Source organism: Agelaius tricolor, unplaced genomic scaffold (assembly GCF_023055355.1).
Source record: "Agelaius tricolor isolate 1412-34295 unplaced genomic scaffold, bAgeTri1.0.p SCAF_1, whole genome shotgun sequence".
In the NCBI taxonomy this organism is placed as follows: domain Eukaryota; kingdom Metazoa; phylum Chordata; class Aves; order Passeriformes; family Icteridae; genus Agelaius; species Agelaius tricolor.
The window spans coordinates 43172920-43198965 of NW_027269261.1; the positions used below are offsets into that span (position 1 = coordinate 43172920).

Genomic DNA, 26046 nt, shown 5'->3' on the forward strand with positions numbered 1-26046 from the left:
GGTTGGCTATGAAGTTACATTACAGTTACCATTCCAGCCTCTTATGTTCCTCCTGTAACTCTCCCAGAGATTCTTAACATCCTTTCCCAACCTGAATCACTGTTTTCCCCTTACTATGATAAGAAAAAACCCCAGCTGTACTAGCTATCGTAAATGCTATGCCTTTGAGAATATAAATGTAAAGCTTTGGAGGAAAAATACAGCTTCCTGTTTTCTCTCTCTTATCCTATGAACAGGTATACTCATGCCAACAGAAAAAATTAAGCTTTTAAAAGCTGGCTACACTAAAGTTCTCTATGCCAAGATTCTTCAGTAAATGAATGAGACTATTTTCATGGAGGATTTACAATGTATTTCTTGAGATTTTTCTAGTGTCAATTCTTCCAGCATATAAAACATAATGGAAATGAGGTGTACAGACTAATGAGGCTTTTCTATGGCATTTGCTTTTTATAGGTCTTAAGGGAACTCATGAGCCACACTGCGCTACCTATTTGAATACAAAGAAAGGATAAGATGAGGCAACTGTGAATCCTATGTGAGCTGCCCAACAGTCATGTTATTGAGACTTCACTTAACAGACAAAGCTTGTACAAGTACACAGGATTTGCTGGAAGAAAATCAAGGAAGATTCTTTATTTGGTGCTAGATACAAGCATTAAATGAAATAGTGTAGGCCAACAGACTCATTAAAAGGCAAGACACAGGCTTTAATAAGACATTTAAATCTCTTAATGGGCTGAACAGCTAAAGCTCCACATCCAATGAAACCTCAGATATAGGTACCTGGTGGTATTTCATGTAAAACTCCCACCCATCCTGCTTTGTAAGAATTTTACCCTGAAAACATATGTAGCCTATTTATGACTTACTGTTCAGGTGAGCTAGGTGTCAACTATAATGCTAAAACTTGAAATATATTCCAGGGCTGATATTGGCATGATGTTTATTTTTAGAAATAAAAGACTCTCAGAGGAGCAATAGTAAACAATAGAGTTTGCACTGCTGAGAGCTATTGCTTCCAACAGTATTTCTCTAAGGAGCTGCAATTTTAGAAAATTTCTTTTCAGAATGTCAGCAAGATATGCAGCATAAAAGGCTGAGATACTACAAAACATGCACATTAACCAGGTTAATGTGTATACAGTGAGAATATACATTAAAAATGGTAAAAACATGTCCAAACTCATTATAATGACACTAGACTTTCCTTCCAGGGAGGAAGGGGACAGCTTTAAGACAGTTACTGAAAGAATAAAAACTGCTTACTGCTTTGTAAACCAGAGACACTTGACCAAAATGATCATAAGAACCAAGTATAAAAGAGGCTTTGTATGTAAAAGGGACAGAAAGAAGTAGAAGAAAATCCCTGTGAAACCCCTGAAATTTCTATATATAAGCAACAGTCCTCTGCTCCTTTCCATTGCTACTGTAATAAGGGAAAGAGGTTTTGATGAGTAGCCAACAGCCCTTCCACCACTCTAACAGTGACAGAACAACCTCCAGCTCTGCTTGTGCTGTGTCAATGCCCAGCTTTAGTCAGTGTGCCAAGAAACCTGATTGGTTTGTGGGATGGTGTGTGGTGGAATAGCCCACCCAGGACCTCATCTTTCCAGAACTGTTTGGGGCTTTGGAGCCAACACCCTCCTCAGCTCTGGGGGACAACACATCCCAATTAATAACTGGCTATTTGGACTGGTGGAGGAGACAGCTCCATCCAACTTCCTGCTCCAGAGGACTTGCTTTTGGTAAGTATTTGCAGTTCTGAAAGCCAAACTGAACTGAACAAGGATTAAGACAGGTAAGCTTCTTTGGAGTTCTCTGATGTTCTTGAAAATGCAGTTATGCTGCTTCAAAAAATACTTCACACTCTTACCAGCAAGAGAATACCATTAGGAATAATTGTTATCAGTTTTGTAACAAATCCAATCCTAAATACAAGAATCAGAGGAGTGACACAACATGAAAGTTTTTGGACCCAACAGCCTTTTTAAACCTAAACCCAGGCTTTTCAAGTACAAAGCATGCTTAACTCCATTTAATTCAGAAACAACTCAAGGTGCATACTTTTCAGATAAGCATCTATTTGAACCAAAAATGTCAGGACAAAGGGAATAAACAGAACTGTAATTTCATGAAAGATGGTATAGCTCAGTGTAGCATTCTTGCTCTGTTCTTGTGCTTTAACTTGCCTTTTCCAACTTGACTATCAGGATACAGAAGTATGGGTCATAACCACACGTTAAGAATTGATCCTGTCAAGAGCTTGTTAGAATGTGGCAAACTGAGTAGGAAAAAATAAACCAACAACCTCTCACTGACAGTTGCCAGTGGTTTTATAATTCAGGTTGTAAATACAAACTATTGTGCAACAAACAAACGTGACAAAGCCTACCTCCGTTAAATTTGTTTATATGATAAAAAAATAAAATATTAAACTGCTTATAGTGCAACATTCTAATAGCATACATAAGTATACCATGCTTTGTAAATTTACTGTTACATTATTTACAGTACATTGCAATGCTTTAAACTAGAGGTGAAAGAACAAAAACAGATAATGGAAAACATTTACATACAGGTATGAGCCTTAATATTGTCCACCAAACTAACCAGTTCGCTTTGCAGACTTGTGTGTTGTGCACATTCCTGCCCCCTACCACAGGACACCTTTCTGTCAGTGGTCTGCTCTGTTTGTAGATAGTGGAAAGATGTTTTTAAAAACTGCATAGCCTTCAAGCTTTTCTGTTTCTTCAAACACCATTTGCAAGGACAGCTATAAAATACATAAGAACTCTATTAATTACCCATATCTGATCAATCTGAAAACTGAGCTCTTGAAATAAGATCAATAAATTTTCATTTCTGTAGGGCCATACCAAAGCTGAACTTTAAAGCCCTTTTCTAGCAGTCTCTTAGTTGAAGAATGGAATTGTATAAGATGAAAGCAGTTCAAGGATACATTATTTAAAATTCTGGGCTTTAACTGGGAGCTAAGCTCCCAGAACACAAGAAAAAAAAAAAAGGGAATGTAGAATTATGTGCTGCCTTATTTAATGTTCCATAAAGCTTCTGCTGTGTGCACTGTTCAAGCTGATGAATGAATACAGTAAAAGTGATGCACGAGCTATGCCTACAGTACTTATTTGATATCACTGTCCTTGTACTAGAGAAATAATGATTAATTATAGCAGAATAATTAACTACACAGGGAGAAAGGACTGTCCTAAGAGCCACTGCATACTGCAAGGAGTTATGTAAAATCCAGTGACTACTGAGAAGTGTCTCAAGGACAACTGTCTTCTAAACATAAGCAAGACTAACCATAGAGCTGTTTTAGGAGTTTGTGACTTATGTCTCTTCTCCTACAACTGCTAAAGGGAAAAATTCTTTCCTCACTTTCTCTGAACAACATCTTTGGAAGAACTTTAGAACACTGCACACATTTCCCAGGCTGTAACAGCCCCAGAAGAACTACTTTAGATGACAACACTGCTTAAGCAGCAAATAACTACTATTCTCTACTATTCTCTTGTTTACATTTCTGCTTAGAGCAGACCGGAATCAGAATAACTTTAGGATGCTTTTAGGTAGGGGCAGAAAAGTCAGGGGAAGTTTGAAATTTAGTGTTATCTTTAATTTTTGAGTCTCAGTGTTTAAGCCTCATTTTCAGAAAAGACTTTATAGTACCTTAGGACAAGATACTGTACCATACATTTTGTGAATGCTTACTTGTTTGTTCCCAATGCAAGAGAACGGAATCACTTTCTCTACAGTGCATTAGGCAGCTATTAGGCCTATAATGCATTTCAGGAATAGAGAATTTTAAAATGCTTTCCCCAGCATTACTCAGATTAAGCTAAGATTTGGAAACACTTCAGTAAGAGCTCTAGTCTTCCCAGCAGATGAAAGACGAAAAATCAAAGTATAAAAATACCAATCCATTCCACTGTGCATTATTTCAATAGATTCTCTGTAACTTACAGGCTAATTGTGAAAAAGACTAGCACCCAATACAGCACATTTATGAAATATGCAGATTTGCCCATCACCCCAAGATTTTTGTAGCCTTACCTTCTGTATCTAAAGTAAGTATTTGGGATTTTGTGTTTTGTTTCTCTAACATCCACATTCTTGAGCACTTTGTGCTTGTGCTCTGCGTGGTGATCTCAGCTGTCTCAAGGCAGCATCTCCATACTGAATACCTGAGCCCATTCTTTCTGGATCCAATTCTCCTGATGAGAAAGAAAATGGTCACAAGAATATAGATTATGTGCAAATAATACATTCTAAATTAACCATTAACATTAAAGAAAAAACATAATTATATTCTGATCTATTTATGGAGAGATTATCTCAGTTCTATCTGCTTTTAGGCAATTTCAAACCTGAATAATTTTCTCCTTTAATTTAACCATATGCCCTTGATCATGATGACAAAGCAATCTCAGAGTTAGGCTACAAACAAGAAATGCATTTGCACTACCTTGAGCAAAAGAAAGGTCTAAAATGTTTTCTGTGAATACAGTTAAAAACTTCCTGCTTTCAGAGGCTCACAAGCAAAGAAAATAGGACTGTAGATACCAAGCCAAACAAAAATGGATCAATCTGATAAAAGGATTCTGAAAGGAACTGCTCCCCAGGGAAAATGATCAACCTTTACAGCTTCTGGTATCCCCTTCTGCCTACTTCATACCCTCTTCAGAACTGTTCTTATGGCTGTATGGTGGTGTGGCCAAGAGAGATCCTTATAGTCTCCATTTTTGCATGTTTCAATGGATGTGTGCTGGCACAAAAAAAGCCAGGAGCAGTTCACAGAAAATAAGACTTAATTCTGTGGTGGCAGTGCCTCTTTAAAGCAGTCATCAAACTACAGTATCGTGAAAAACTAGCTATACTTTCTTTTTTCATTTGGGTTTGGGGTTTGTTTAGGTTCTTTTTGTTTGTTTGTTTAAAATGAAAGCTGCTGTCTGGCACTGATTTGATGCAGTAATCAGAAAATTCATTAATATTTTAATATAAAAACTTGCATTTTTAGAAATGTAATTGTGTAACTGTGTAATTAGAATCCAAGACAGACTTTCCGATATGGCCAATACTTAAAACTTTAAAGATATCAAGCAGCTAGAAAAAAGAAAAACTGGAATGCAAATTAGCTGTAATGATATCTAGCACACAGGAGCCTGTCTCCAGCAGAAACCTGCCCACTTGTGTTGAGAAGTTTCTGGTATATTTCTAGATCTGCAAAAGTAAAAATGATTTCAATTGAGAGGCAGAGAGGTCACTTCAGAGAAACAGTTGCTAGGAAACATCCCTGAAATTTTTAGTATTACTGTTCATACTCTCTTGACTGTATTTCCTGTTACATATGAGAAGCAGAATTTAAGTTATGACTGCCCTGATATTAGGTTTTTATTCTGGACTACAAAAACTGTCTAATGTCAGGCTTGGTATTTATAGGGATGCAGCAAACCACAGAACACAGAACCAACACTCAGACCTGACTTAAGATAAAGAAGTCTAACCTACACTCAGACCTGATTTCAAGGTAAACATCACCCACAATTCACACCACCACCCCTTTTTGGATATACAGATCTCACTTAGACATCCATTCCTATTAAAGCATATGAGAAGCAGCTAGAAAACAAGTAGGTTATTTTACCAAAATGAAATTTTGGGTTTTTTTGGTTTAATTCTATTAGAGGACTTTGAATAATGATATTTCCATGTGCACTTTTATTAATTTTCAGATAAAAGAAAAGATTTTATAAATATAAAGCTTAATTTACCTGATTCAATTTTATTGAGTATTTTCCTTGCACACTGTACAAAGGCCTCTTCAACATTTTCCCCCGTTAGAGCACTTGTTTCCAAGAACATCAGCTCTGCATTTGACACCAAAAAAAATCCTCAAAACAAGTCTGGAATAGCAGGCATAGTAATTCAAAGCATGAAAGCCAGGAACAATAAAAATATTTTTACAGTCATCTACAGTCAAAAAACATGGTCCAGAAAACTAACTTTTGATGACAAAACCACAAAAAACATCCTCTAAAATTTTAGGCACCCTAGAAAGCTGGTATCCAAAGATAACCTGGGCTGTGCATGCAAAACTGCACTTGAAACCAAACTTCATACAGTTTCCCATAAATGGAGGTTATATGCAAAAGCATAGCCAGTAACCAGAGTTGGTAGAAAAGATTTTGATTGATAAAAGCAAAGCCAGATTTTGCTGATGGGAAGACTGCAGCACAGAAGCTCAGACCAAGACTGGCTTTAGCTGACACAGAATCATGTCCTCAGACTGGAAATTCTGAATACTACAGACCAGGTAATAGTTGTCTGGATCCATGCCCTGCACTAAACTCAGTTTTCAATGAATAAAACTCATTGCTTCAAACTGCAGCATACCCCATACAACTTTGTTATTTACAGAATCTTTAAGATGCTGAAAAATGGGAATTCATGTCCTTCATTTTCTCCTCAGCTACTTGGAGGCAAGGCAACACCTGAAATTGTATGACATTTCCTACAAAATTTATCTCCACATAGAGGGTATTCTTAAAGGAGCAGCTGTGAGTGAAGAACCACTGCTAATGAGACTTAAGTAGTACATGTAGTTTTCACTGCAGGCACCGCCTCTCTGGGCCTCAGGTACTGACAGAACTCTTTTCTGTAGACAGGATACAAAGTACAGCCTAACTGCACAAAAATGTAAATGATCTGAAGGATTATGCATCTTTGAATGCTACATGAAGGTTTTGTACTTACCATTTTCCTGTGCAAACCGGGATGCTTCTAAAAAAGTGACTTCACGATCTGCATCAAGATCCTTTTTGTTTCCACACAGTATTATCACAATATTTTGACTTGCTAACATTCTTGCATCCGTCAACCAATTGGTAAGTGCGTTGTAGGTTTCCCGGCTGTGCAGGAAATGAAATCCTTTATTAGGACACACTCACTTCTTGTGAACAGATCACTGAACCAAAACTCAGACAGCAAATCTGTGTTTGTGGCAAACAAAATGCTGGTAGTCAGGCAAGGCACCTACACATCTCAGTGTGCCAGTGATGAACTGGGAAGAACATCAAATTCCTTCATGAAACTATTTAAAAGCTTGAGTTTTTAGAAATCAAAATAAAATTAATCACAATATATAAACACGCACTAATAAAATAGTCACAATTATAAACACAATTATAAATTGTAAAAATGTGTTAATGTGAAAAGCTAAAATTTTAAGCTCATTATCTAGTTTTAACCTTTTGTGCATGACATTTTGGGATAACAGAATGAGATATTGTTCCACTTGGAATCCAACTGATACTTAAATTACCAGTGGGATTGTAAGAATTTACAAGGCTTGTGTAGATGTGCTTGCCTGAATTTTCACAGCAGTGTCAGGACCTACACTGCAGGCAGCCACCCTGCTGTTGTAGCAGTGGTCAGGGAGAAAGCTTTCAAGCACTAACACTGACAGATGATTCCAGTTGCCCTTAAGCACAGAACACAGATTTCAAAGCCTGCTGAGAGAACCCTTCACTCACAGAACAACAAGCAACAACCCAGTGAACCACCCAAAACTCATCTGACAAATATCAGTCAATGGTGGCAGGAAGAATGTGAACACGTGCAATGGTAAGGAGTTTTATTGGCTGCCTGTAATATTAAAACTTTGTAAGATGCAGAGATGAACAGAGTTTTGGCCTACAGTTAAAGAATGTGTAGGCAGAGCTAGATTCTCCAGAGGATGAGCTTCTATCCCAGCACACTGATCAGAAGTTTCCACAAGAAAGGGTGCACCACCTTGGTTAAGGGTGGCTGAAGTCTGCTCTTGTTTCTGTGGCAAGGCTTGCTGAGCCAGTGGCTGCATGTGGTCCAGCATTACTAGATCAGCAACTGGGGGGCCAATCCCCACAAATTTGTGTAACCTTATAGGATTGTTCCCATCTGACATTCACAATATCTCATGTAAGCAAGCTCCAAAGCCTAAATATGCACTGAAACAGAAGTACCTCTTATAGTTACTTTCTTTCCTTCCTGCCCAATCTTGATTAGAGCATTGGGTACTTGGGGAGGAATCACTGTGCATTAATTGGATCTGGCAGTCTATGAGAAAAGGAAATGCTGGCTTTCTTACCTGGTTATATCATAGACAAGCAAAGCACCTGCAGCCCCTCTGTAGTAACTCCTTGTTACAGACCTGAAATAGAATCACAAATACACATTTTTGTAGTGTCTTCACTGTTTAAAATCTGGGTTAACATAACACAATCTTTATTATGAAACAGAATTCTTATTTACATATTTAAAACAAAACATGTTTTTAGACAATGTTATCAGCTGTGCAGCAGCAGACTAATTACAACCAGGATTTTGATGAAGCACTTTGATTAAATATAACTGTATGAGGAGTCTCAGAGTCCATTATGACCCACATGGTGCTGAAGGTATACAAATCATCATAATACATGACCAGATACAGAACTGGAGGCTGATATCTGGCCAACACACTGAAGAGACCTCATTAATGAAGACTATATATCACAGCCCAGGTTTATTTAGTCAGAAGTATATCCAAATGACTTGTCTGATAGAAGACATTTACCTGGATTGCTGCCCAAAACTCAGACTTCTACCATCATTCTCACCTTTGTTTATCAACCCCTCTCCTAAAACAAAGAGACATCAGACACACACTCCATCCCCCCAAAATATATTTAAAAAATTGATGTCCTATTTGATGGTGAATGTACCCACGAATCTATTAGATTTTTACTGAGTTTTATCTATGCCTTAGATGTAGAACACTTAAAATACAGCATTAAAAGTACACTGATTGTTATAAGCTGATAAATTGATTGTTTTTTCTCTAAGAAACTTCAGACATCTCACTCTTTCTATAAATGTATTTACCCCAATGGATTTGACTGATTTTTTTCTTCTTTAATAAAACTATATATAATTATACTGTGCAACTGTTTTCATGCAGATTTTGAACAGCTTACATCTTCCTGGCATTTACTTATTCCAACCAATAGAAGGTCTCCTAAACATAGAGTTAAGTGCATACTCTTAGTTAAAATAGTTAATTATGAATTTGGCTGGTGAGCAAGATTTTAGGCACCTATTCCACTCATATACCTTAACAGAAAATACCCAATGAAAGACAGGGCAGAAACTCAGACCCTGCAAGGCAGCATTGCTCTACGAAAATCCATGGATCTGTGTCACTGTGTCCAGGTTGGAAGGTGAATATGAAAGCAGACAAACAATTCCACTGACCAAAAAGCTTTGCCTCTTACAAGCAGAGATAAATAATATCCACCACTCGCAGCAGCAATTGTACTAACACTTAATAAAATGGCTGAAAGTCATACCTGAACCGCTCTTGTCCTGCTGTATCCCATATCTGCAATTTGACATATTTACCACCAACATTTATGATCTTTGAACCGAATTCCACTCCTATAGTATGATTTGAGTCATCTTTGACTATGAAAAAAGAAAGAAAACAAAACTTATTTGAAGAATATTTAGAGTGAATAGTTTTTAAAAAAAACAATTTGGATATTATCAAAAACTCCTCAGCGTTCAAATTACAAACTTCCTGAACCATCAAATTCAGTGCAGCTCATAAGCTCACTGCCACCACACAGAAATGAATGTTCTTACAATTTTTGACAGTTTAGTCAATTCAAACTTAGTACTAAAAAGGCCTGCTTTAATTAATTTCCAGTTCACATTAATAGGTAGCAAGATACTTTTTGTACACTTTTTTCCAACTGTGTTTTTTAATACTTTGATGCCATTTATAAATACAATGAATGAGAATGCACACAGTCTTGACCATGAATATGCAAGAGCCAATTCTTCTTTAATGCACAAAGTTAAGATACTTGCTCTATGTATGCTCTTGATATCACAGAATCTCAGCAATTTACAGCTGCCCTTACTGGAAGCAAGGGCTTGTTTCAAGTTCACTCAGAATCAAGCCATGTTCCTTAGTGCTTACACATCATTATTCTTAAGTATTCCTCAAGAGATAAGGTGAATTACTGTTTGGTTGAAAAAGACAAAGTCACCTTAGATTTACAAAGGTTTCTAAATGCATATTTTTTTTACTAAATCTTGATGTCAAATGTACAATCCAACAGAAATTTTTCTTTTATGTTCATCTCTGAATAACATTCCCTATTGAATCTCTATCAGTATTTATCATAGACCACAGTCCTTAACAAAGAAAACAAAGTTACTATTTATCTCAAAAGATGCTACAGGCTTTCTAAATCTACTTAAGCAATTCAGCTTTTCTTTCATTATTTTTTCTAAAAGATCCAAGTCTCTACTATATATCCAGGGAATCTTGCAGCTGCAAATTATACCTCTCACAGAAAGTAAGTCTGTATTTTCACTAACATCTTGTTATATTTATTTGAGAATAACAGAGAGTAATGCTCCATATTAGGCTTTAGATTAAAGTCAAACAGTGAGAAATAAGAATTTACAGCATGGTTGTGAACATAATTCTTTACTAAAATCCTCACCTACACAAATAAGGGAATTAGGGAAGCTTCCCTACCAATGACAGGTACTCATATAGGCAGAGCCTTTACCTCTGGTACAAGGCAGTGGAAAACTCTTACTATCCTTCATATGTACTTACATTTCTTTTCAATAAATTGGTGTAGCAAACAGGATTTTCCAGTTCCAGCATTTCCTATCACCAAGAACTTAAACAGGAAATCTGAAGATTGAAAGAAAAAAAAAATTGCTAAATTTTAGTGTGGATACACATTTTTGTTACAAGCCCAAACCCACAAGCCAGCTATTCTCTTGTAGCTGTTATTTCAAAGAGAAGGGAATAGATGACAAAATTAGCAAAATAGCAATAAATCTGAAGAATTATCCAGTCTCTGCCATAGTGATGTTACACAGCAAGAACTAAGAACTCTTCTTTATGGAGTGTCAAGAAAGACAAAACAAAGCAGAAATAGCTGAATCTGAGTTCAGTTAAAATAGGCTGAACCACAGGTAAATGGTTGGCTTGTATTCCAGTAATGTGTTTTAAGAGCATGTAAGGTATTAACTATCATCAACACAAATATATAATGCTATAATTTCTCAAAATATAAAACTCCAGAGAGGAGTGGTTGTTTTGGGTTTGTTTGTTTTTTTTTGGTGTGGTTTTATTTTGTTTTTAATTTACATTAATTTGAAATTCTCTATTAACAGTTTAATACTCATACTTTGTTTTTAATCCCCACACAGCTGGGACAACCACAGTATTTCTCTGCAAAATTTAGAGGGAAGAAATAAAAATTTTATTCTGGGATGCCTAGTTTTCACATTGCTTCCACATGTTAAATTAATATACATGTATTTCTGTTACCTATTTATGAGCCATTTATGTCAATGTTCATTGGTAATACACGTTCAAGATTTATGGCCCATTTCTATTGTTTCAACAGTTACATAAAATGCTTTAATGCTACCACCACAAATCTGCTTTCAGTTTTGCTAAAGACTGAAGAAAGCTTCTCTGTCTTACAGCTCTCAAAACTTATAAACTGATTAGAAAGCTTACAACTGCTTCCCCTAATATACTGCCACCAAGAAAACCTTTACAGCTCATGCAAGATTCCCTATTTATTTTTCTACTAGCAGCAGAATTCTCACTCTTTATTGCACTGTTTCTCTAAGAAATGGAAGGAAATGCAAGGAAAATGACTTAGTTTGCAAAATCAACAAAAGTAAAAACATTCATTTTGTTAAGAGTGTTCAAAGCTGTCAAGTGGGCTACATGGGTATTGGCCCAGGGGATAGCAAAATAAAAAGAAAAATTATGCTAAGTAAGTCAAAGAACTGATAAAATCCTCTATCAGGACCTCATTTGAGTACTTAGTTTCAAAAATCAAATTCAAGATGCACACAGATCTATGTGCTCATTCCATTTAATGAAGGAGCTACTTGTTATGGTATATCAAACACTCCCTAGCAATTGTAACAAGAACAAGCAAGTTTCTCAAAGGCTAAGAAGATTCCCACTCTTAAAAAGACAGGGCTGTGAGTCCTGGAAATGTCTACTGTTCTTCACCTTCACCTGTCTTCTGGATCTTATTCATATTTAAAATGAGGTAATGTTTTACTAAGGATTTTTGCTTTTTTTACATTTTGTCTCTCTTGTTTCAAATCCTGTAACAGGCTTGGAATAGATTCTGAATTTTACCCTTCTCAGAAGATGGCTGTTTCTTGCTCACAAATATGACCATTTACATGCTCAAGACTTTCTGTTCCAAAATCCTTTCATTTGTCACGCCCCCACCCAGCTGCTCATGCTTTCTGGATTAAAAAAAAAAGTTACAAAAAGGATTTTCCTTCAAGTTGTGAAAATTTTGTTAACTCCTCTAAAGAAGGGCCCTTCATGTCATCTCAACAGCAAAACACGCTGAAGCTGAGAAGCCTTCACTCTATCAAGTCTTCACTGTTAGCCTGAAATGTAGGTATCATAAATAGCCCAATGTGTTAGGTTAAGAAAAAAAACAATCTCAAAGAAAGCCAAGTTTCAATTTTTATGGATCAAGTATCACTGGTTAGCTGCCTTTTACACCATTTTGTATATTTAAACTACTGTGTGTGTGTGTGTAATCTCACTGGTTTTATCACTTTCAGAGTACCTCAAAATGCAAGATATTCTGAGACACAGACATTTTAAATAATGTTTCTGATTCTGTCATTTTTCCAAACATAAATCTGAAATCCAATTAAAACTGGTCCTACTTTGTATCTGGTGAATGTCAGATTTCCAGACAAATCTGCTGTTTGTCAGATTTTCTCCTTAAAAACAATTATAAAATTTATGTTTACCTTCCTTTTTCTCAAATGAAAGACTCTTGTTATTGACAGTAGTACAACAGCTACTGCAAACCTAAAACAGGGAAAGGCTAAAACCAAAACTCTACTCCCCCATTAATTTGCACTGTAACTGCAAGCGCTGGATGTCAGGTGTGGCTCAGGAAGGTGAATTTGTGCAGCCCACAAACCCACAGTGAGCAGCAAATGGAACACACTGCTCCCTTCTGCACAGACAGGCTGCAGGCCACTCAGGCCTTGGCACAGCCATGTCTCTGCTCTGGAGGAGCATCACAACAGCAGGGTATTTTCCCCTGAGGTGTTTCAAGTTGAGGTGCTTTATATTTTGCTCTGAAAGCAACAGTGCTATTTGGGGATTTTATATGAATGCCTTTAAATTCATAACATCTTTTAGCAGCACTTCATAACAGACTCCTAATTTCTATGCAGATTCTACTGTGCCAGATAAATTTAAAAGAGACTCTCTCCTACAAATAAATCGCTTAGATGCCAGTTCCATGCCTGCTTATTTAGTAGACAAAAAATAAATTTCCACCTGACAAAATAGCAAATGGGCTTTTTAAGATGAAACTTGAAACTAGTCACAATTAACTTTTTCCACAGGATGAAAATAAGAGAAATGTGTTTTATTCCATCAAACTAAGAGAAATGTGTTTTAGTCCACTTCATAAAATGAAAATGTCAGCTTTCTAACAAGATTTAAAACCTTTCTGCACCAAAGGCAGCAATGTTTCCAAACACGTGTAGACTTTAAGACACTGTTACCTTCACAAATATAACCATGCTTCTGTCCTTTTAAACTCCAATTTTATGTAAATTATTCAAACTAACAAAAAGCTTTTAGACTTATGTTATCAGTTTATCCATGAGCACTGGAAAAACATGGCTCAGGAAATATAGAATATTCTGCACATTTAATAAACTGCAAAGAAGGACAAGAAAAAGGCTTGGCCAATACCAAATGTTCAAAATACCAAGATTTACCAAACTTTTAAGTTCACAGCCCAGCCTATTAACAAATAAGGTAATACCGGGTAAGAACAGGGAGAACATTTTTCATCTTGTTATTCTGCAACTTCTTTCTTATAATGTCATTGTGTATGACAACTGGTACCACATCAACTACATTTGTATTACTTATTTTAGCACATGATTTAAGATATGAAATGTTTTCATTTAGGATATGAAATGTTTTCTCTTAATCTGTTCTCTTTAAGATGTATGTAAAATTTAGCACAGTTTGGAAGCACAGAAATCAAATGAGATTGGGCAGACAGCTTCTTTTAGACCATCACTGTGGACTCAAATTTATATATTCATTCTTGGCAATTTCAGCAAATGCAACTCACATTCTAGTGTTTGCACTACTGCTTAATTGCTCTAGCTTTCCTTTTTTGTGTCCTCTTCCCAGAGGAGTTCGTTCACTTCATTTCATAGCTTTTTTTCATCTCCTTTTTTTCCCCTATTGACAAAGCAGCTCAGAGCTCCAGCATTCCAGTCAGCTGCCAACGCTGTCACCCTAGAGAAACTTTTCTTTTGAATTCTGTTGTTCCTCCTTCATAGAAAAGCTGAAAAGCAACATCATTCAGATGTTACAAATGCTTGCTGCCATGCTGGCTACTGAAAAGGTCTAGAAAAGTTAAAGCACTTTGCCTTTAAATAAGATCGTCTTTATACAGAAGGGATTTAGGATCAAAACTGAACTCTGTGCTAAAGGGAAGAAAGGTTACAAAACATGCACTACAGAAATCATAAGGAGATGAAAAACAGCATAGCATGGCTATTTAAGGAAATAAAGCATTATAAAGAATCAGCTTACTTCCCTCTGAGAGCTACATGCATCACCTGATCCCAAACAGGGTAGGGGGTTCAGGAAATAAAACATTTTCTAGCACAGGCAAAAAGGAATAAAACTGTGGCTTCACCCTAAAGATACACCAGCAGCACAAGCTGCTGAACTACATAAATGACATAATATCTTTTGTGTTTGTTTTTTTCTTTTGGGGGTGGTGGTGCAGTGTGAGCTGAGGGGAAAGGAGAAGAGAGACAATTGTGGGCTTTGACTCAAGCACCAGCAAAAACAGATGGTTGATGTGGCAACCACCCCCAGACATCCAACCTCCTCCTTTGACTGAAGTCTGCTCCAGCAGAAGAAACAGTCAAACTGCTTCTGAGATACTGTAGCTTCGTCCTCAACATGCAATGAGAATTAAATTGTTTCCTTCACACTGCTAATCCTCCCAACTCCTTGCTATAGAGTAGAATTTATATTTACTCATGCTGACCCTTTGGAAACTCTCCCACTCGTGGCATAGGGCAGGAGGAAAGAGTGCTCTGAAGCATTCCTGCTGGCACATGTTGCCTCTAAATGAAAGGAGGAGCTATTCCCACTGCTTACTCCTTTCTCTAGCAGAAAGTTAACAAGATAAACAGGTAGAACAGATCAACCTGGCTCAATTCCAATCTGCAAAAAGAATGCTCCAGAGAGGGAAGTTCTGCTTTCTTATAAGCAAAAGAGCTATGCTCTCTAAGGAATAAAATCAGATTTGAAACAAACTGAAGACCAGGGTGATAAATGCAAATACCATGGGGTAAATGGTGTGGGATGGGAAGGTGAGAAAAGGACAAATCAAATTGTCCAGACCAAACAGAATTATTTTCAAATGGATGGAAAGACTATACATTCTCTGCCAATGACAGAGATGGTAAACTTATGTGACCAGATTGGGATTTTTAGATGCTGGTGGAAAAAACACAAGGAACTAAGGAGTGAAGAGATTTGACTTGAATTTTACACATTGCATTTATTCAATGCTAGTACAACTTCCATCCTTCTACCATCTAAAATCCAAAGGTTGCTTTGCATTTATTTATTAAGGATAAGCAACTTTCTGTCAGGCTGTCTTTACCACAAAAACATGTATATTTTGCACTGGGAAGCGAGCTAAAACATGCATGTGTTGTTATATGGCAATTATGTACAGAAAGGCCATTACATCTCAGAAAACTTCAGTTAAAAGAGTTTTCCTATGAATAAGAGATCTGTTTCCAATGTTAAATGTCAAACTTCTAGAAGAATGACCCTTTTCTCCCAAAAGCAGCAGGAAAATGTTCTTTCTAAACCCAGTCTCAAAATTAATGGAACTATCTCGTATTCAAAGTTTGGTTTTGGCACTTTGTATGGGAATAAATTGAACACATAAGAATTATTGTGAATAGATGCTGAATTGAACACATAAATAATTGAACAGATAAGAAAACTAAGAACAGAAGATACACAATTGATGTAATAGATCTGCAGGAGTGGAAATATGAATTGTAAGCAAAATTTAGTGTCAAGACTGAGAAGCTGCAGAACTCTGAAAAGAAGGAAGAGACAAGAAACTCAATAATTGACAGAATGAGTTGTGAAAAGTGAGTGAACAGAAAACCTTCAAAGAAGAGAGAATTTGACACAGGGGAAGAAACTAATGGAGGAAAAAACCCAGGAGACATGAAATTAACAGTGGTTGCCAGTGGAAAGACTCTTTATTCCCTATGGATTGAGAAAAATATTGAAAAAAATAACCCCCCTTTCAACAGAAAGAGAAGTTGAAACCTCACAGCAAAATTAAAGTCATATAAAAGACAGACAGCAAAATGACATTGGGAAGAAAAACACCAACCCAACCACCAACCAGTTTCCTGAGCCTATCTGTATGGGATAAAAAGCTTGAGGTTACATAATTAAAATGATAATAATTCAGGTGACAAGAAAAATCTGATTCATGACTAAGGATTTACAAGCTACAAGGATTCCAGGAGGGGGATACAGTGACCCCTCGTCTCAGTCACCAGGAGGAAACTGACCTAATACTTCTCCCATCCTCCATGGCCATTGTAACAGCTGGTCAGCAACAAACCGCTCTTTGTTAGGACAGTGAGCACATGAAACCCAGAGAGATCATCAAGAACAGAAGATCCATAATTTAATCACATGCTACTGCTAACTTTGATTTGTCAGTGGGGCTGCTACATATGTGGCCAGGACACTGCAGAATTAGTTACTGACTACTGTTACGGTCAGAGATTGTAGAGCCATTAGTTAAACTTTATGCTATAACTTAGCTTTTCTTCTTCTGTGTTCTCTAGAAACTGATGCTCTCAAGCCTTCTAGCTCTGAATTTTTTGTAGTCTTTGTGTGCACAGGACAAACATGGAAACTCCAAAAGGTAATAATCAAACAAGAATTAAACAAATAACAGGAACAACTACAAAGCTTCCATTTCAAGGGCTTGTTTTCTCAGATACCAAAATAATATGAAAGTAACCACAGTTCCAGTGGGCTTACTATCCCTATTCTGCATCACTGGAACAATGCAAAAAATGTTTCAATGTTCTGGTTTAAGACATCTATCATCTATGTGGCTTACCCAGTATTATTACAGCATGAAAGGAGGAGCACCACTGAAATGCTGTCATCTGTGGTTTTCTACCAACTCTTTTGGTAGAGACTACCATAAGCATGGCCAAAGTGATCCCAGTTCTAGATCACAGGAGTACAAAGCATGAAGAACTTGTTTAAACTCAGATCTAGGTGGACAAAGCACTGCCCTCTGGTTGCTACATGTAACTTTTACATGTTTCTAGAACAGATGGAGAAAAGAAGCAGGGTTTGAGTATCCTAATGTTGGCACTTCAAGGGCTGCCCCACACTCTTGCCTCATTCTGCCCCTTAGTTCAGTGCATTTGCTGTACACCAAAGCACTGACCAGTAGGACAGAACATCAAGCACTGATGACTACAGTATTGAAAATAAAATGACAATCAGGTCACTTGGCCTACTCCTGATGGACACCCCAGCCTCTAAAAATGGTTTCCAGAGTTGTTGTGTCCAGTTTTGCTTTGATTACTCAATTATTTCCTATTCAATTCTGATCCGACTCTCATGGACTAGGAATATGAAATTACCACATGGCTTTAGAAAATATTTATATATACACAACAGCATCTTTATACTGGAAAATATCACAGAACTGTATGTATTGAAAGGGTAGAAAAGAAATCTATTCAAAGCAAAGATTCAAGTAAAATTATAAAGGAAATAAATTAATACTATCAGTTGCTTCTCATCTCCTCTACCTAGCCAGCAATACCAGCTCTGCTCGCCTCTTTGACTTCCCACTTCTCTTTGATGCTCCCAGCGATGCACTGGACACACCCTGTCAGTGCCTGCACTCCGACTTACTCCATCGGATGTTCTCCTACCAGCAGTAGTCAGACACCCATTCCAACACAGGGACAGACGAACATACCCACTGATCTTCTTCCCCCCAACACACTCTCACAATCAACTCCTTCTGACGCCTGCACGTCTAAGACAACAGGACCGAATCCTTAACTTGACGGCAGAAGCACCGGCCGTCTCCAGGTAAAGGCAGGGGCAGCTTTTCCCAGCGGACAAACACGGCAGGTTTCCTGCTGGACTCCCCGGGCCACCACAAGCAGCGCCCAAGCCGCTCCCTGCAGGATAACTCCGAGCGCTCCTGCCGGGCCGGCCACGGGCGGGGCAGGCGCTGGGGGCTCAGGGCAGCGGCGGGCAGAGGGGCCCGCCCGAGCCCGGGGAGCCCTCACGCCACACCGGCTCCTTCTCTGCTCCTAAAGGGGGCCCTGCCCGGCCCCGGGCCCGCTCCCCCGCAGGGGAGGAGGGAGACGGAGAGGGGGATCCCCTCACCCCGCCCCCAGATCCTACCGTAGGTCTCGGACATGGCACTCTGCGACATCCCGGGAGGGGTGACCCCCGCCGCCGCTGCTCGCTGCCCGCCCCGCCCGGGGTCGGCGCTGCCGGCGGAGGGAACCGAACAGGCCCCGCCGCCCGGGCCCGGCTCAGCCCCGCCCAGCCCCGCCCCGCCCGCGCCGCTGCCGCCGCCGCGCAGGCGCACCCGGCCCCGCGCGCGCCCCGCCTCTCCGCGCAGGCGCGGCAGCGGCCCCGCCCCCAAACACGGCGCACGTGCCCGGGGTGCTCCCGCCCTCTCCCCTCACCGGGAAGGCGGTGTCGGGAATGTGCTCCCTCAGCGCCCTCTGGAATGTGCCCCCTCAGCGCCGTGGGGATGGCGGCGGCCCCAATGCGGGCTCCTTATCCGTGCGCAGCACCGAGTCACACACCGAGACGCTATTCCCGTGGTTCTCCGCCTTTTATTCCAGTTGCGCCAAGCAGGGAGCCGGGCGGTGGCCCGCGAGAGTCTGGCTCCTCGGTCATCGAAACCTTACGCTATTTATACATTTTAACAAAGGTGCCAGCGTTCCTTGGTTACAAGTTACATAGCTTTTTTAAAAATTAGCTCTCAAACCCCTATTTGCTCGTCATTCCTCTCCTTTCTAGCGGTAATTTCTCCTCGGGGGCGGTTCTGCTCTCGCTCCGAGCCTGGGGTGGGTTTTGGCTAGGTGGTCAGTGAGTCGTGATCTCCCACTGCCGGAATTGCCTTTCCCCCAGGCACTGCTCAGCCCTGACTTCACTCCTGGCTGGAGTGCAGACAGCCCATTCGTCCTGGGGTTGTTTTCCCTTTTCCTCGTAACAAAAAATTGGCCGAGCATATAATGTTCTCAGTGCAATTGCTTAATTGTAACTGAGCATTAGCTACTGATAACAACAACAAAAAGTTGCAAAGTTTGGTTCAAATCTTCAGGGGCAAGACGCCAGCAGTGCCTGACCTGCATTACTCTTTACTGGGTTTTTTTACTCCCCTGCCAGCTCTGGTTAGTCTGGCAGCAAAGGGCAACGCAGCTCCCACCACAACAGCTTTTCCATCCTAAATGATACTTCCTGTGTATCCTCCACGTTTTCCTTTCTTCCAGTCCTTAAAAAAATCCCACTTCTCTTATTTCCTCTTCTGTTATTTCTGGCTTTTTTTATCTTGCTCACAATTTCCTATCCTTTTCACTTCTCCTTCATCTCCCAAACTGTAGGAAAAACTGCCTCTGCCTATCCCAGCCACCTCGTTGCCAAGTCCTTAGCTGGTCAGAGGTCAGCTTTGATGCTCCCGTCTCTAATCAGTGGAACAACATGTGCTGAGCCAGCACCAAGAGCCCCTCAGAGAATTTGTTGATTGTTCTTGTTGTTGTGGGTACATACAGACAAAGAAACTCATCACAGTTTTCAAAGAACCAACTCCTTAATGAGTTCATACTGTTAACAGTAATTGGAGGTTGTACAAACAGGTCCCCAAAGTCAGCACAACCCTGATGCACAGAGGATATTGAGGCCTAAGATGTCACATGTGAACGTTTCTCTGGGGCATCTGCTCTCCAAAATCCCGTGGAAACCTGAAGAGCCCTCAGATGAGCTGCACAGACCCCAGTGTGCCACAGATGTGAGCTTTGTGTCTGAAAGCTGTCCCCCAAAATGGTACATTCTGGGGCTCAGGTTGAGCTTTAAAGAAGTTTGGTCTAATATCACCAAATCCCTGATAGATGTTGGTTATTTTTGCTCAAACTCCCTGTCCCCAGCCCAGAAAACAAACCCAACAAATCTAAAAAATCCCCACCAAACCCAAAAAGCAAACTGAATGTCTTAACCAAAAAAAATCCCCAAAGATATTGAAGTAAACAGATTTTACTAGATTACCAAAAATATGTCATGTTATATCCATGTTATATGTGAGAACAAGGAGATTTAGACCTCTTGCACTGTATAAACTTTAGGTTAAGGGGTAAATTAGTCTTGGTTTTTTTTTTTTTTTTTTTTTTTTTTTTTATTCTGTGTATCTTGCAAGGTGACTTTGTTTTATGGAGTTTATATTTCATAAATGTGTCATTGTGTTAATACCACATTTCTTTGCTTCCAATCACTCCTAATAAGTTTACATGCACCTATCAATAAAACACATCAAAATTGTAAAGGTTTCCATAAAAGCTATCAGTTTAATATTGAAGAGGAAAGTGAAGGTTGGGAGAATGTTAAAGCAAAGACAGGAGAACATGAGAGATGAATAGGATTTAATGGTTTAGAAATTTTGCCTTGAAGAATAAATTAGAACAAACAGTAAAATTCAGAAATAATAGAGACTGCACTAGGCTAGAAAATATATAGCTGATACCTCAGTAATTCGAGAATGTTATGCCTGTATATTAATAAAACCATTTTCTCTGAGTAATAAGCAATAAGCAGCTAGAATTTGCCTTGTCTGTGTCTATCTTAAGTACAAAGGTAAAAAAAAAACCCCAAAGCCAAATGTTTATTTCACATGATTTCTGTTGATTACATCTGCTAGAAAATTTTGGCTTATGTAAAAAGATGTCTATTATGTCAAATTGGATCCGCACATGATGTACTTTCTCAGATTACTGTCACCGCAGTTACTGTGCCTAAAAGTAGTTGTGGTTGTAAAATTGCTGCTCAGGAGGTCATGTTAAGGTTTCCCTGAAAGTCCTAATCTCATTTTTTGCTAGTGTTTACTGACCAGTGTACGATAATAGGACTGGAAGAGGACCCACAAGATCTCACCAGACTCAGAGTGGGGTATGCTGTGAAGTCTCTGCCAAAATAAAATTATATGACTCAGGGCTTTGCAGATTTGGACAAAGCTTTTGATGACCTAGCACTGCAAGGGGCCAGATCCTTTTGTTTTCTTTTGCCTTTCCTTTCCTTTTTTGTGTAAGGGAGCAAAGTTCAGTTTGTAACTAAAGCTGGGCTGTGTTTTTGACTCAGCGTCACCGTAGGCTGCAGTCTGGGACTGGAGATGGGCTGGGCTTTTCCTTGAGGGAGTGGCAGGGATGCCTCGTTCTGTCTGAAGGTGGCACTACAAGGCTGTGTGTAGGGCACTGCAGCAGCCGGACGCTGCTGTTGTCTCTGTCAGTTGTGGCTGTGTGGCTCGCAGTCCAGCCTGGCATGCTCAGGTAAAATGGGAATGATGTATTCTGCTGCTCTTCCCTGTTCCTTGCACGCTGAATACGGAAAGCAATCCAGCATATGTGGAAGCTGCTCGATCTGAAGCAGCAATGAATGCGACTCCAGCAGCCCAAATGCAATCTGAAGTTGAGTGATTGATACTCTGAGGAGCCTCTGAGATTGCCATGACCTCCTTGCACGCAGTGCCCTTGGCCAGCTGACTCCATCTGAACAACTGGGGTCATCTGAACATCGTCATCTTCAGCTCCCGCTGGAACTTCCCTCCATCTGTGAACACTTTTGTTAATGTGAGTGCATGCAGCTCACACGTATCAACTACTAGCACTGAAATCAGCACTAGGCAGACATTGCATCACTCTCGTTCAAGTACAAAGTGACTTCTATGTATTTCAAATAACAAGAAATGTAGCAGTCTTTCTCACTAGATTAGAACCTTGCTTTTAGAAGGACCTCAACATGCTTCACATGGTGGGTAGGTAGTCTGATGTCCTGATCCTGAGGGATCCAAGGAGAATCTGAGGGTCCTCAAGGGACTGAGCACCTAGGAGGTGTAAACTGGTTCAGTCCCATTTGCCACAGCAGTGCTGAGGGTGTTTATGCTGACACCTCACCAGGGAGAGGGTGACCTCCCATTGTACCAAGGCTGTCACCTGCTCATGGCCATCCCGAGGCACAACAAGAGAGTGATCAAACCAGTCTGATACCCGGGAATCACCCTGTTGGGGTTACCAGGGCAGCCTATAAAGACTTATATGCACTCTGTGTTACACCACTAGAAATATAACAGACGAAGAAATATGATATATAATTGTAATTATGTATGGAAATTTATGGGTTGGGTGCTTCTAAAATCATGGGCTCATCCCTCCACTGCTAGCCCAGAGTGATAAGAGCTGATGAAGGAGTCTGCAAAGGTACACTGGAGCTGTAATTGAACTCCTTTATCTTGCCCCATGGTGAACTTTTCCAAGAACAAATATGAAGACCACAAGCTATGCTACTGAAAGCTGGTGACAGCTCTAGAATGCCATGATGTGTGCTAAACATCTGCTTTATTCTTTCACCATGCTCTCTCCACCAGTAGGTGTAGGTAGTAGGAGGCACACTGTGCAGCCTGATATTGTGAAAAATTACCACAAGATGGGGTAAGCTCATTTTAGGATAGCTTTATGCTATAGCTCAGAGATACAAATTTGCCCTGATGTTGGAATGTATACTATGTCTTTTCTCTTCATGCAGAGCCCTGCTTTAGGTGTTGTGTCCAGGGGAGCACTTTTACTAACATAAAGCTGTATAGATATGGTATATTTAGAAAAGAAATGGGCAGAATAGAAAAAAAAATAAAGTAAATCAAACTACAGGCCACAGCTTTTAAAAACAGTTGGTGATTTAATTTTTCAGGAATCACAGAAATGGAGTGAAGGGGCCCAAATATTTATTTCAGCATGTCAAGAGATGCACAGGAAAATGAAGGTAACAGAAATTTGGGACATGTTATTAGCATACATATTCTAGACACATGCCACTATCTAGAATACAGGCAGATTGATTTGACACCCTTGTTTTATGAAGTTAGCCTCATGGTGTCACCAATTAACTTCTCTCTCTTGGTGAAATAATGATAATGGGGTGTAATTGGCTGCATATGTTCACTTTTAGCAATAGGAAATGGCTGAGGGGTTTGATATTTTTAATACCATACACTTGAACTAGAAGATTTGTAAACAGATTTCTCAGGAACACATGAGGTCATGTTCATGTTCTCCCTTTCATGCTTAAATTGGCTCTCCCTGTTCAGAAGTACTCATATATAAGGAAAAGGTATCTCATTTGGGTCCTTTTTCACAAGTGAATATCCTTGAAGACAGAACATAGCAGTCTGGATTCAATTCTGATTCTTTGGTTTCATGGGATGCAGCACCAGGAAGCAGTTAAAACTTTCTGGGCATTGTCTGTATCAGTGTAGAATGGGAGGTACTTCTGGAGAGGTCTTCAGCCCATGGACCACCATTGCCTGTCTGAGGGCAGATTGGATTGCCTTCTCTCCACTGGCCCTTTTTTAGGTGGGAGCCCAATGCAATCTTTGAAAAACTAACACAGACACCTAAAAGTAGGAACTGTCAAACCCTACCCCAGGGAATTTGGTTTCCTCTTCCTTTCTTGAGGCCTTGCTTGTGCTGATGGAGAAAGCCCAGTGATGGGGCACCAGACTGGTAGAGAAAACCCATGGAATTCCCTGAGCCTGTGCCCTTTGTCTGTCCCCTGCCTTTCTGTCTCTCCAGTGGCCCATTGCTGCCAGCATGCTCTCAGCATCTTCTGCTTGCACCTAGTTTTGGAAGCAGTCAGGAAATGTGGGTTTTTTTGGCTGATGTTACATCATTTTGAGCTTTTAGGCTTGCTGCTGGCAGTTCATCATTCCATTGGAATTAAAATGGACAACATTTTGTTCAGGTTTGATGAGTAAAGCCAAATTTCAACATGCTTATCTTCCTCTCTTATCTGTTGCATTCCATGATACACACAGCCTGTAGTGGCATCCTTGCCTGTAAAAGCTGTTTTCATTAAACAACCTAAACAGACTTTAAAACTCTCGGAATACATTTGTTTTGTTTCCTGCACAGATGTGGTTAGAGGGAGACCTGGTGGGACACACGCTGGCAGTGCTAAGCTGTGCTCAGTGGAGAGAGCTCTCTGACCAGCAAAAGAGTTTTCTGGTCACAAGTTTCTGTGCTTTTCAGCCTCAGTGTTGTTAAAATAAGTTGCAACTGCATGTAATGTATTCCTGATACTGCTCTCCCTCTGGAAGGGAGTGATGTGCAGCCACGAAAGCAGCCATGCATCCTGGGAAAGGCCAGCTCCCATGTAAGAGGCCAAAGCATGTCACACTGCACATCTGTCATGGATCTAAGGAGAGCTCAGCAGCTGGAAAAGGGCTGGGAGAAGAGAAGGCAGTCGTGTGTGAGGGGATGCCCCTATGGCTAAAATCTTGCTGTGGTTTTTTCTGAGCCTGGAGATGTGATCTGTGCCAAGATGGTTTAAGAAGACTAGTCTGCAGTGCAGTGTTAAGGCTTTCATTGCTAAATATGTGATAAATTTCTCCAAAGCCACAGAATGTTTCTGTTCTAAAAGCTGCAAGATCAGAATTTTCCAAGTTGCTATTATATACTTAGAAAGAATTCCACAAAAGAAAATCTCTTAGTAACTGACACGTTTTATTGGATCAGACTTTGGGTTATTTCTTTTTTAGGCACACATGAAATTCAGAATACCAGAAGTCTAAAGTGGATTTTTATACAGAACAATTTTTGCATAAAAATAAATGTATTCACCTTGCATTTGCTAGGACAGAGGTAATTGAGCTGCTCCATGTGCATGAGGTGTGCAAGCTCCCTTGTGCTGCAAAAAGGACCACCACACACGTTCACGAGTGTTTTAAGGAAGAGTTTGTGCCTAAATATAATGGTATCTGTGTAGGAAGTGTATCAATTCCCAAAATGCAATTCTGTCTCTGGTAATGAATGCCATTTTTCATAACTGTGCTTCTGCCTGGCTCACTTTCACCTGTAGATAACCTTGTAGCTAGTTTTGCCTTATAGCTATCCTTTTCCATAGCATTTTTATGAAAAGAAACTTTTGAAAATACTTGCAGCTTATGGAGAAACTTCCTTGATTTCTTGTTTTTTTTTTTTTAAAAGAAATTCTGACATGTTGATTGAAATGAATGGGCATGAATTTCCACCAGTCTATGGTGCTAATGGCTGAATATTGCTATTGATGGCTTACATAAAATGTGTTTTATGATCTTATCTAGCTTCCAGGTTGTCACTGCCACACAAAACCCACACAGATCTGTTATCACCAGTTAGAGCAGAGTTTGAAGACAAATGAGGTAGATATTTTGCAGCAGATGTTACAGAATTTGTAAGTCTGTCTTGAGACTTGACCCTCACTGTGTTTCTCTTTCAAAGTCAGCTCAATGTTTTTGTTCCCTGTAGTCTTTCAAGTGCGTTTTCTCTACAGCAGTGCCTACAAACGGGTACATCAGAGGCACCAGCTCCTCACAAATGACTCTTGCTGCTACAAGTGCCCCAGAAGGGCTGTACTAGTTTTTGCTGGGGTAGAGTTAATTTCCTTCACAGTGGCTGTGTTTTATATTTGTGCTGAATGCAGGGTTGATAATATCGAGATGTTTTTGTTATTGCTGAGCAGGGCTTACACAGAGCCAAGTTTTCTACTTCTTGTACTGCAACACTGGTGAGGGAGCTGGGGGTGCCTGAGAG

General features: G+C 39.7%; 1 protein-coding gene across 1 annotated transcript; it reads right to left on the bottom strand.

Annotated features, from left to right (window-relative positions):
• Window positions 1-606: 606 nt before the first annotated feature.
• RAB4A (RAB4A, member RAS oncogene family) lies at window positions 607-18766 on the bottom strand. Its single transcript, XM_071431692.1, has 8 exons — window positions 18611-18766; window positions 10673-10753; window positions 9387-9501; window positions 8147-8209; window positions 6775-6929; window positions 5793-5888; window positions 4075-4235; window positions 607-2776 (listed from the first exon to the last, which is right to left on the bottom strand). Exons 1-7 carry the CDS (start codon window positions 18639-18641, stop codon window positions 4120-4122), a joined length of 657 nt encoding a protein of 218 aa, XP_071287793.1. The 5' UTR covers window positions 18642-18766; the 3' UTR covers window positions 607-2776; window positions 4075-4119.
• Between the last annotated feature and the right edge of the window lie 7280 nt (window positions 18767-26046).